General features: G+C 38.8%; 1 protein-coding gene across 1 annotated transcript in view; it reads left to right on the top strand.

The window, feature by feature from the left end:
- Atg2b (autophagy related 2B) overlaps positions 1 to 12421 on the top strand; it is a 65844-nt gene that overhangs the window by 2941 nt on the left and 50482 nt on the right. The window contains exons 3-7 of the mRNA XM_048362954.1: positions 3928 to 4090; positions 5548 to 5700; positions 6763 to 6865; positions 8364 to 8526; positions 10303 to 10482. Of these exons, the coding sequence (XP_048218911.1) occupies positions 3928 to 4090; positions 5548 to 5700; positions 6763 to 6865; positions 8364 to 8526; positions 10303 to 10482 (762 nt within the window). The remainder of the gene's footprint in view (positions 1 to 3927; positions 4091 to 5547; positions 5701 to 6762; positions 6866 to 8363; positions 8527 to 10302; positions 10483 to 12421) is intronic.

Genomic DNA, 12421 nt, shown 5'->3' with positions numbered 1-12421 from the left:
CTACAGTTGGCTGTCTTATAATTTCAAGAGTTCCTTGTCCCTATAAGTGGGAAAAATATGGAAAGGAGGAAATTCTGTGTGGTAGGAGGCTGGATTCTTTCCAACTCCTGGGGCTTGAACTCAGGGCCTGAGCACTGTCCCTGGCTTCTTTTTGCTCAAGGCTAGCACTCTACCACTTGAGCTACAGTGCTACTTCTGGCTTTTTCTATATCTGTGGTGCTGAGGAATCGAACCCAGGGCTTCATGTATATGAGGCGAGCACTTTACCACTAGGCTATATTCCCAACCTTCCAACTCTTTTAAGACTATGACTGTATTTTAATTTTTCAGTGGGAGTTCTTTCATTAATGGATTCAATACATTTATTGAGCATTCAGCGCCTCCCATTGTGAGGCACTGGAGGTATAATAGTGAACTTAGAAACTTTTCTCATAGGAACTCACTATGTCCAGTAAGATAGACATGAGTAATTTTTTTCTCCTAAAGCTTTGTAATTGCATTTAAAAATTATGTCTTGATTGCTACTTATTTTATTTTATTTTTTGCCAGTCCTGGGGCTTGTACTCTGGGCCTGGGCATTGTCCCTGAGCCTTTTGCTCAAGGCTAGCACTCTACTACTTGAGCCACAGTGCAACTTGCAGCTTTTTTATGTGGTACTGAGGAATTGAACTCAGGGCTTCATGCATGCTAGGCAAGCAGTCTACTACTAAGCCACATTCCCAGCCCACTCCTTAAATTTTATGCATGAATATGTAATAAAACTACTCAATTCATGAAACATGGAGTAGCAAACATGTAGATTAGAATGTTACTTTCTCCTTTTCTGTCTATATACATGAACACTGAGATAATTGTAAACAAAAGCAAAAGTCTGAAGAATCTACAACAGGGCATGTATTTGCTGACTAGTTCAGGTGGCTCCACTTTTGGTTCTAGAATTGTTGAATCACATAGCTATTCTTAATGGAGTAATGACTTAAATGTTGCCTGAGTAGAAAACAAGAGGCCCATTTGACCAAGTAGGTTGAGAATGTTGTCCAATTACTCAGACTTTGGAATTTCACACAGTGAACTTCAGAGTGCCTTGTAATGCTTCAATATTCTGGTGATTTTACCGAGTGCATATATGACTACGTATAAGTGTAAGCTATTCAGACATCTTGTACTTAGGGAAATTATAGCTTTGTGCAAATAAATGTAAATTCTTGAACTTTTGACTCTTCAAAATTATTTTGCTAACGTTTACCAGAATTTTGTATTTATTTTTTCTTTATCTGGTGGTCCAACATTCCGAACTCTGAGCTTCTGCTTACTAGGAGGACACTTTACTGCTTAGCTAATAATAGGCTTCTCCCTATTGTGCTGATTGGCTGTTTATTTCCCAAACTCAGAGCCTCTTACTCTTCACTCAGCTTTTTCCTTCATTGGTGGCAGCCTACCACTTCAGTTTGGGTGTGTGTGTGTGTGTCTGTCCATCCACACATGTGTGCATGTTTTTCCTGGTTAGTTGGAGTTAAGAGTCTTGAGGATTTGTGTGGACTTGCTTTGAACCACAGTTCTCAGATCTTTGCCTCCTGAGAAGTTAGGATTATAGATGTGAACCACTGGTGCCTAGATTGTGCTAGATATGTTTGAGCTAGTGTTTGCTTCCTTCTAGGACATGTGCCTAGACCACAGCTGTCTATTTTAGGTTTCCTATTGTTGGTGACATGACAGCTACTCACCACCACGTCCAGCTGCTTTTCACTGAGGTGGAGGCTTGTGAGGTGGAGACTTTTCTGCCTGGGCTTGCCTGGAACCACAATCCACTCTCAGCTTCCTATGTAGTTGTATGCACCACTGGTGCCTGACTATATCTGTTTCGTTAAATATTACTCTTTCAGCCAGGCCCTGGTGGCTCATGCCTGTAAGCCACTCAAGAGGCTGAGATCCAAAGATCATAATTCGAAGTCAGCCTGGGCAGAACAACCCCAATTAACCACCTTAGTCTAGCTGTGGCTTAAAGTGGTGCAGCTCTAGCCTCGAGTGGAAAAAACTCAGGGATAACTCGTAGGCCCAGAGTTCAAGTGCACAACCGACATAAATACGTACTCTTTAATGTTACAGTACCACTTTACGAACCATTCTATTTAGAAGTTTACTAAAGCCACAAAATTGGGACAAAAAGTTTGGCCCTTACTTGAAAGAAAATTTTTATCAAATTCTGTTTCTTAGTTGGTTGATCCTCATGTTGCAAAGACTTAGTTTTTGTATGCTTTGAAATACTTTGATATATTTTTAATCATTTAATGAAATTAGTATATGCCCATTGCATAAAATGCAAGCAGCAAAGAAGTATATGTAATTATGAAGTAATAGTCCTGAATTCCATCTATTCTATTGGTAAATAGCAAAATGGTACTCAGATTTCAACTTTTAACTATGAAAATATCTAACAATGTGAAGCTAGCATTTCTGAGCTTTTTTTTTTGTCTTGCACAATGGAGGGGCCTAACATTTTAGAATATCAGGCATGCTGAAGTTTTCTTTTAATATTCATATGAAAATATCTGAAAATCAGATTTTTAATATAAAACTCATCAACAGTAAAAAAAGATCTTACACGACTAATTGGAGACAGTAGGTTGGTGGTGAAATAGGAACTGCTAGAAGAGCAGGGAGGAGGGAAGGAGAAGATGAGGTTGGAATGAGAGTGTTTCACCACCTTGATTTTTGAGAAGGCTTTGGAACATCCAGGTGGGGATGGCAGGAGGCAGTGGGACTAAAGGTGATATGCATCAACTATCAGAGTAGCAGTAGTGACTAAAACTGGAAGGACATGAGTCACATGAACATGTGTAGAAGAGATTGAGAAACAGGCTGAGGATGACAGCAGGTGAACACTAGCATGTTACGTGATAAGGGATTGAGGAAAAAAGGGAGTGTGTGAAGTATCAAAAGCCAAGTAAGTTAGAATTTCAGAGTGTGGTGACCCTGGGGGCTAGAGAAAAGAATTGAAGACATTTGTGAAGACTGAACATTGTCATTACACCTGTCAGTTTATGGATGGTTAAGAGCACTTTCAGAAGAGTTGAAGTTTAGAAGGCAGCTTGTTTCCAATTTGAGTAAATAGCTACTTTGAATAATAAAAGATAAATAGCATTGATGACTAGAAGGTAGTGGAACCAAGTTAGGGTTTCTGATGGGTAGTGGAGTTTGAATTCTGGGCCTGGGCATCTGTCCCTGAACTCTTGAGCTCAAGGCTAGTGCTCTACTGCCTTGAGCCACAGCACCACTTCTGGTTTTCTGGTGGTTAGTTGGAGATGAGTCTCATGGCCTTTTCTATCTGGGCTGGCTTTGAGGTGTAGACCTCATATCTCAGCCTCCTGAGTAGCTAGGATTACGGGTGTGAGCCACTATCACTGGCTCCTTTTCCCACTCTTTAGCATGCATTCCAAAGACCTTTGAGTCCTGTTCTAGCTAGCCCTATCTCTGGCTCTTCACCTTGGCGCAGGAAAGTCTAAAGCAACTTATTTTTTCTGATACTCCTGTATTTCACATGTGTGTACTTGTGCTTCTGTGCCTTCTTTCTTGGAGCCTTTCTACATGCTGGTCCCCCTGCCTGAACTCCCTTGCTGGTTACCTCCTTCTCAGTCTAGTCAGTTTTAATTACTTCCTCAGATGTCCTACCATAGATCTCCAGGTTAGACTTGTGTCACATGCTCTAAGAGCATTGTTTCCACTGTCATATAGTTACACTTTCACTAAAATGTTTCCTTCAGGATATACCATCTTGTAAGATTAATGAGGGGCAGAATTGTGGGTTTTCTTTCTTTCTTTTTTTTTGCCTTTGCTTACCATGTGCTTGACATATGGGGACATAGTCATATCTTTGAAAAAGTTAACAGATTTGTATGATTTGAAAATAATTTTTTTTCCCTTCTTTAGTCTCTCAATGAAATTTTGGAGTCAGCAGATGCACCTTTAGAAGTCACTGAAGGATTCATTCAGTCAATTTCTCTGTCAGTTCCATGGGGCTCCTTGCTACAGGATAATTGTGCACTTGAAGTGAAAGGGTTAGAAATGGTCTTTCGACCTAGACCTCGCCTAGGTAGGTATGCTATATGTTTCTGGTTTAATTGTTCTACTTTTAGACTTCAGAGGTTGAGAAAGTAACATAATTGCAAAAATGTTAATGCTTGGCATATTACTTTATATTGTGTTTGTGAGATTTTTAGATGATAAAATACTGGCACTTGGCTATATGTAGGATGTGTATGATTTTAGCTTTAAAATAGTTTTCTCATTTAGTCTCAGGAACTTTTGTATACAGAGAATTTGGCACATATAATTATTTGTAACCAGTCGTCTAAAGTGACATTGTATTTGAAGTATTCAAAGTATTGTGCCTCAAAACAAGGAGGAATACTTGAAGATTGGTAGAGAAATGTTGAAAGGATACAGGAGTGGACTGTTGGCCAAGTCTGGGACAAAGGGAGTGTTAAATAAAAGGATAATGACAAATGATTATCACATGTTAAATTTTAAAAAGTTAAGTTTATAAGGTTTCCAGGAAGACGGAAATATGCTTTAATAGTAGATAGTTACTTATAAATGCTGAAAAATTAATTTAGAAATTATAAATATAGAAAGCTTATATATAGATATGCAACAATGTAAGGATAATTTTAGATAGGCTCCAATGACTCACCTGTAATCCTAGCTACTCAGGAGGCTGAGATCCGAAGATCATGGTTTGAAGCCATCCTGGGCAGGAAAGTCCGTGAGACTTTTATCTCCAATTAACAACCAAAAAAAGAGAGAAAAAGGCTGAAAATGGGGCTGTGATTCAAATGGTAGAGCACTAGCCTCGAGCACAAAACCTCAGGGATTGTGTTCAGGCCCTGAGTTCAAGCTCCAGTATAAGTACCACCCCCCAAAAAAAGTATAAATTCATAGTTATACTTCTGTTTCTTGAAACTCAGAAGTTTAAATTATGCTTAATAGAAAGTTGGAGGTGTGTGTGTGGCTTAAACCAGTGGTAGAGTGCTTGCCTAGCAAGTTCAAGGCCCTGAGTTCTAAACTCAGTCCTGAGGAAAATGATATGTTACAATTAGAAATAAATAGTGGAATAAAATAAGTAGTGAAATTCTTATCTCCAGTTAGTCACAGAAAAAGCTGGAAGTGGTATTTAGCTCAAGTTGTTGCGTACTAACCTTGAACAAAAAAGAACTCAAGGACCCAACCCAAACCCAAGTCGAGCCCTAGGACTGGCAATAAAAAAAACCAACAGCAACAAAAACCCAACCTATTCTTGTTAATGGATACCAGAATTAATTTTGATAAAAATAAAACATGAAATGAGAGCACATGTTGTTGAACTTTTTCCTGTGGGTTTTTTTCCCCCCTCAGTCAATAAAGTGATACTTAAAATCTTGAGTAACTTCTATCTAGAATATGGTTTTCCCAGGTAATACCATAGTGTTAAAAAGTTACTTGAAATCTATTAAGAAATGGCATTATTTTAACATTGAGAAATTACTTTGAATTAATGTTTACTTTCTGTAGCATCTGGTTCTGAGCCTATGTACTGGTCAAGTTTCATGACCAGCAGTATGCAGTTGGCAAAAGAATGTCTTAGCCAGAAACTAACAGATGAACAAGGAGAAGGATCCCAGCCTTTCGAAGGACTTGAAAAGTTTGCTGAAACCATTGAAACAGGTTTGGCATTATTAAGCATTTTTTAAATTTCTGATTTTATGCAGTAATTTAGAACAGTTATTTAATAAGTCTTGTATAAGATAAGCTATTGGAGTTTTTAAAAAATTAATAAGAATTACAGGGCTGGGAATGTGGCTTAGCAGTAGTGTGCTTACCTAGCATGCATGAAGCCCTGGGTTTGACTCCTCAGCACCACATAAACAGAAAAAGCCAGAAGTGGCGCTGTGGCTCAAGTGGCAGAGTGCTAACCTTGAGCAAAAAGAAGCCAGGGACAGTGCTCAGGCCCTGAGTTCAAAGCCCCACAGGCAAAAAAAAAAAAGTCTTTTGGGCTGGGAATATGGCTTAGTGATAGAGTGCTTGCTTAAAAAAAAAAAAGTTGCTTTAAAAAAAAAAGAATTACTGAATTACTGTCCTCATTTAAAAACTTTGGAATTAAAATTTAAATATTATATTCAGTTTATTTATTTTGCCAGTCCTGGGCTTAGACTCGGGGCCTGAGCACTGTCCCTGGCTTCTTTTTGCTCAAGGCTAGCACCCTGCCACTTGAGCCACAGCGCCACTTCTGGCCTTTTCTATATATGTGGTGCTGGGAAATTGAACCCAGGGCTTCATGTATACAAGGCAAGCACTCTTGCCACTAGGCCATATTCCCAGTCCTATTATATTCAATTTAATTGCATGTTGCATATACTCTCAAGTTTCTGTGCTTGATTTATTGCTTGTAGAATAATAGAATTAGAATTGAACAATGCTAGTAATTTTCCCCAAGTAGCTTGAATAAATGCTCTGAAAGGAACAGTATTTCTTTAAAAACTCAGAATTTGGTAATTTTTAAGGAAAGAAATCTAACTTCTTTATTTTATAAGTTCCTCTCAAGCTAACACTTTTTTTTTTTTTTAAACTAGAAGATTGTATTTTGGGCTGGGGATGTAGCTCAATTGGTAGAACACTGTCTAGCACGTATGAAGCCCCTGAGTTTGATCCCAGCACTTAAAAAACAAACAGGATTTTTTATTTAGTATATGTATGGGTTGTCCATTAATGATTATTTGTTTACTTTAGTACTAAGAAGAGTAAAAGTAACTTTTATAGACACTGTTTTGAGAATTGAACATGTGCCAGAAAATTCCAAAACTGGAACTGCACTTGAAATTCGAATAGAAAGGTAAGAATTTTTGTATATGAAAAGAAATGGTTCTGTTCCATCTTTCACATTAGATTTCAGGATGCTTTTGGAGACTAGATGTAATGATGATAAATTGCTGAATAATTTCAAGTGAAACACTTTCTAAGTTATGTTCTAGGTTATTACTAAAAATTGAAAGCACCAGCTGGGTATAATTATATTTAATATATTATGTTGAGTTCAAAGCAAGCAATTGCCTTTCAGTTAATACTAAATCAAAATGTTTAAGACCCCAGTTTTAGGGTTTTAATGTGAGCATTGTGGTAGTTACGTTTCATTAATGGGATTTTTTTTCTTTTGCTTGGCATGTTACTTTAGTGAAAAAGGGTAAAGGCACTCTGTTTCTTTTTTAAGGATTCTGTGAAGATTATTCTAAGGTCAATATGTACAGTGGAGATGTGCTCAAAAAGATAGAAACACATTGCTTGTAACTTTCTATGTATGCTTGTCACTTCGAGCCTTCTAATTAGCTTTGAAAACAGGGATTCATTTCCCATCACACACTTGAATGTAGAGTTGAGGTAGTAACTGGTCACCTGTGTTGATGCTGTATGCTGCTAACTGAAATGCGCAGGATAAGGCATAAACACTGAGCTCATTGTATATGTAGAGATTTGGGACCTTGACCAAGGTTAAAACAGATATATTAGGCTTTCTTTCACAAACCACACCTATTAGTAAAGTTATTGTTAACCTAGCTGCAGTTGAACACACTATTTTTGAAGGTAAATTAACTTAGATGGTATATTACACTTGTAGTATCTTAACATTTCATGCCTAGGAACCATATTCTTTACCTAGTTTAACCTGAAGATTAGTCACACAGGAATTAAAATAATGTATTAATTGTCAGACTTGTGACTTTAGGGCCCAAAAGTATTGTACTGTTGCCAAGAGATGTTTTGAGGCTATGCATGATGATACACATCACAGCACTTAAGAGATGAGGAGGAGGATCATGAGTTTGAGGCCAACCCAGGCTATATTTGAGACTCTGTCTCAAAAAGAAAAAGTGTGTGTGGGGGGTGGTGGTGGCTGGGAACATGGCCTGGTGGCAAGAGTGTTTGCCAAGTAGCCAGGGACAGTGCTCAGGCCACGAGTTCAAGGCCCAGGACTGGCCAAAAAGAAAGGAATGGAGGGAGAGGGGGACATGGGAATGAAGAAGGAAAGGAGAGATGTTTTGTGAGGAAATGGAGGAATTGTTTTCCTTGAAGCTAACTTGAGATATTAATTTGTCCTCCAGCTTATGAATTTCATAAAACTACCCGTCTCAGATTTAAGTACTTATTGAAGTGTGGTGCTTGCTGCTGACCTACATTATAGGCATTATTATTATAGACATGTTCAAAGAGAAAGTACTGACACCTGAAAATTTCCTTAAACTTAATTCCTTTAATTTAAGTTTGGTCTATTTTTTATCACTGCAAATAGGTTTTTCTGGAGTTTTGTACAAGTTCTTTTTGTTTTTCACTCTTAGAACTGTCTACTGTGATGAAACTGCTGATGAAACCTCAGGAATTAATGTACATCAGCCGACAGCTTTTGCTCACAAGTTACTTCAGCTCTCTGGAGTCTCTCTCTTTTGGGATGAGTTTTCTGCATCAGCAAAATCCTCCCCAGTGTGTTCAACCGCACCAGTGGTAAGAAAAGCAAAACAAAAGCCCCAAACATGATACAGATTAAATGAGGGCTTTAAGCTAGTTGTGAAAGTGACTGCTTGAGAGGCTGAGGCAAGAGGATCAGGAGTTCCAGGTCAGCCTGAGCTATGTAGTGTGACTCTTTGTAGGGAAAAAAATGAGGGTTATTAAATTTTGAGAGGTATATAATATGTGTTTAACGAGACTCCATCTGGTTGGGAATAATAATAATACACACTTTTTTTTTAAGTGGCCCTGGGCTTAAATTCAAGGCCTTGGCATTTTCACTCTTGTCTGGCACTCTACCACATAATCTACTTGCTGGTTAATTGGAGATAGAATCTCAGATTTGTCTCTGAACCTTGGTCCTTAGATCTCAGTTTCCTGAGTCGCTAGGATTGCAGGTGTGACCTGAGCTACCAGGTGTCCTACAGTTTGCTTTGTATTACCTTGATGGAGAAATGTTGGATATTATGTCTTGGGCCAAGATGATGTATTAATATTTAATATCCTTTGACAATAAAATAAAGCAGTGTCAAAATTTACCTTACATAGCTAGGAGCTGAGGACTCATGCCTCTAATCTTTGCTACTCGGGAGGCGGAGATCTGAGGATTGTGGTTTGAAGTCAGCCCAGATAGGAAAGGCCATGAGACTCTTAATCTCCAATTAATCACCCCTCCTTCCCCCCGCCCCCTGACAAAAACAAAAACTAAAAACAGAAGTGGAATTATGGCTCAAGTGTAGAGATCTAGCCTTGAGCAAAACAGCTCAGGGATACCAGGCCTTGAGTTTAAGCCCTTACAGTATGGGGGGAAAATTGCCTTATATACAGAACTTTTATCTTACATTCAGTAACATTCAGTAATGTTACTGAAAATTTATCTTACAAGTCAGACTTTAAAAATCTTTTTTGTGTGTTGGTCTTGGGGCTTGAACTCAGGACCTGGGTGGTAGGTATCCCTGAACTTTTTCACTCAAGGCTTATGCTCTACCACTTTGAGCCACTGTGCCATTTCCTTTAAAAATCTTTTTATAATTATTGAACTCTGTTAATTCTTTTCAAGAGCATAGAATCGTTGTAAGTCAAACATTCCATAATTTGCCTTATTTTTATTATATAAGTCAGGTTTTCTTCTTCCTTTTTCTTTCTTTTTTTTTGGAGTCTTACTTTGTAGCCCAGGCTAGCCTGGAAAAGAACATGCTGTGTAGCTCAGATAACTTCAAACTTGTAATCCTTCTACTTCAAATCTTACAAGTATTGTGAATACAGGTGTGTACCACTACATCTACTAACTTAGCTTCTTAATTATACAATGTCTTTTGGGTTTTCTTTTTTGGCCAGTCGTGGGCCTTGGACTCAGGGCCTGAGCACTGTCCCTGGCTTCTTCCCGCTCAAGGCTAGCACTCTGCCACTTGAGCCACAGCGCCGCTTCTGGCCATTTTCTGTATATGTGGTGCTGGGGAATCGAACCTAGGGCCTCATGTATCCGAGGCAGGCACTCTTGCCACTAGGCTATATCCCCAGCCCTTGGGTTTTCTTATTGCTGTAGTTTGAGCAGATATTGTACTTTAAGAAAAAATAAAATTCCTTCCCATGATTCGCTTTTATTTCTAAGATACTATGCTAAATTGGTACTTTGTTTATTTTTCCTTACAGGTTTAGTCCTATAAGGGACAATACAGTTTTGCATGTCGATTATTTTGTTCTTGACATTTGCATTTTACATTATGATTTATTCACACTAAAGACATTTGCTTTCTTTTTGTATTGATGTAGGAAACTGAGCCAAAGCTGTCACCTAGCTGGAACCCCAAAATTGTTTATGAGCCACACCCACAACTAACTAGAAATTTACCAGAGATAGCGCCCTCTGACCCAGTACAGATTGGAAGTCTAGTCGGCAGGTTAGAGCTGAGTCTCACATGGAAACAAAACGAAGTCCTTCCTGGAGCTAAGGTCAGTATTTATTTTCTTTAGTAAAATTACAAGAATTTAGTCTTTGTAGTGACTCACTTCTTTCTGCCTGTCTTTCTGTCTGTCTGTCTGTCTTTCTGTCTTTCTGTCTTTCTTTCTTTCTTTCTGCCAGTCCTGGGCCTTGGACTCAGGGCCTGAGCACTGTCCCTGGCTTCTTTTTGCTCAAGGCTAGCACTCTGCCACTTGAGCCACAGCACCCCTTCTGGCCGTTTTCTGTATACGTGGTGCTGGGGAATCGAACCTAGGGCTTCATGTATGGGAGGCAAGCTCTCTTGCCACTAGGCCATATCCCCAGCCCCTCACAGCTTTATTATTCCACCTGTAAAGAAGGTATCTGTTGCCTTTGAACTCTTGCTTTTACTCTCAGTTGGTGCTTGTGGTGCCTTAGCTCACAAATTTCAGGTGAAGACAGGCTTTATGAAGGGTTGCTTCCTTCACTCACTCTCCCCCATTCTAACAATCTCAAACTAAAAAAATGCTTTAAAAAACTAGTCATGCTTTCATTAGTTAGGATAACTAACAAATCATTACATAGCATCATTAACAATAATCATAAAGTTTAAAAGGAAAAGAAATTTGAAAAGCAGGACTATTGAAGATACTTTGAAAAAATCAAATACATGAAACATATGTGTTTTGGGTTTGGTGACTTTATAGTTGTGTAACATTTAAGAAAAAGGATTAACCCTTTAATTGTGTCTCCTAGTTTTTGAAGACACTGGTTTCTTAGTGAGCAAGTATTTTCTCTGAATATTTGTTTCTTTGTCAACAATATGGATAAGTCTGTTGGGAATCAGTGAGCTTGCCTCTAACAGTTAAAAGTGGATATGTCAGATATTACTTTCATACTTTGGGAACTAGCTATCTAATCCCTACAAAATGAGGTTTAAATTAAGAGTATTAGGATTTATTCATGTATTTGTTTATCCACCTAGCTGTAGAGGTTTGACTGCTGAGTTAGGCCTTATGTAAGTTCTTAAGTCAGAGATGAATGGATTATAGTATTTGTAGTGAGAGATACCTAAGAGAGACAAGCTTGCTGTGGATATGGGTCCACTAAAGACTTATGAATGTGCATGAAAATATTTTCAGAGGATTGTCCCAGAAATCCTTCCTGGGGTTGGTACACTTGACTAGAGTTGGAAGAGGAAGGTAATGGTTAATACAGTTCTGTTGCTGATTATTGTCCTGTTTGTTTCCTGTTCTGTACTGCCTGAAAGGATAGGAAGTCCCATATTCAGTCTTCAGCCTCTTTGCGACATAACACAAAGGGATTGTTAATGTGCAGATAGTTGTAGGTATGTGTGAACACCACAGGGACTCAGGGGTCCCTGGGAAGCCAGTGCAACTGTGTCTTTAGGGAATACATTTGCCATTGTTTTAGCCATAACAATAACTTTTTTTTTTGTTGGCCAGTCCTTGGACTCAGGGCCTAGCACTGTCCCTAGCTTCTTTTTGCTCAGTACTCTGCCACTTGAGCCACAGTGCCACTTCTGGCCTTTTCTATATATGTGGTACTGAGGGCTTCATGCATACAAGGCAAGCACTCTTGCTTGCCACAAGGCCATATTCCTAGCCCCATAAGAATAACTTTTATAATTGTGTTCTGATTAAGTTTAGATAGTCTTCAGTATTGGCACAAAAACGAAAAACAAAAAAATCCAAAACAGTCTATGACCAGAACAGGGGAGCCATGGAAGTAGTCAGAGCTTTTCATCTGGGGTAGCCTAGGTTAAAATCCCAGCTCTGGATCTCTGTGGCCTTGTGCTGCTTAGCATGCATGTAGCACTGGGTTCAATTCCTCAGCACCACATAAACAGAAAAAGCCAGAAGTGGTACTGTAGCTCAAGAGTAGAGTGCTAGCTAGCCTTGAGCAAAAAGAAGCCAAGGGGGCCTGGGAATATGGCCTAGTGGCAAGAGT

This window comes from Perognathus longimembris, chromosome 14, assembly GCF_023159225.1.
Source record: "Perognathus longimembris pacificus isolate PPM17 chromosome 14, ASM2315922v1, whole genome shotgun sequence".
NCBI classification, from domain to species: domain Eukaryota; kingdom Metazoa; phylum Chordata; class Mammalia; order Rodentia; family Heteromyidae; genus Perognathus; species Perognathus longimembris.
This window is presented reverse-complemented; position numbering and strand designations above follow the sequence as displayed.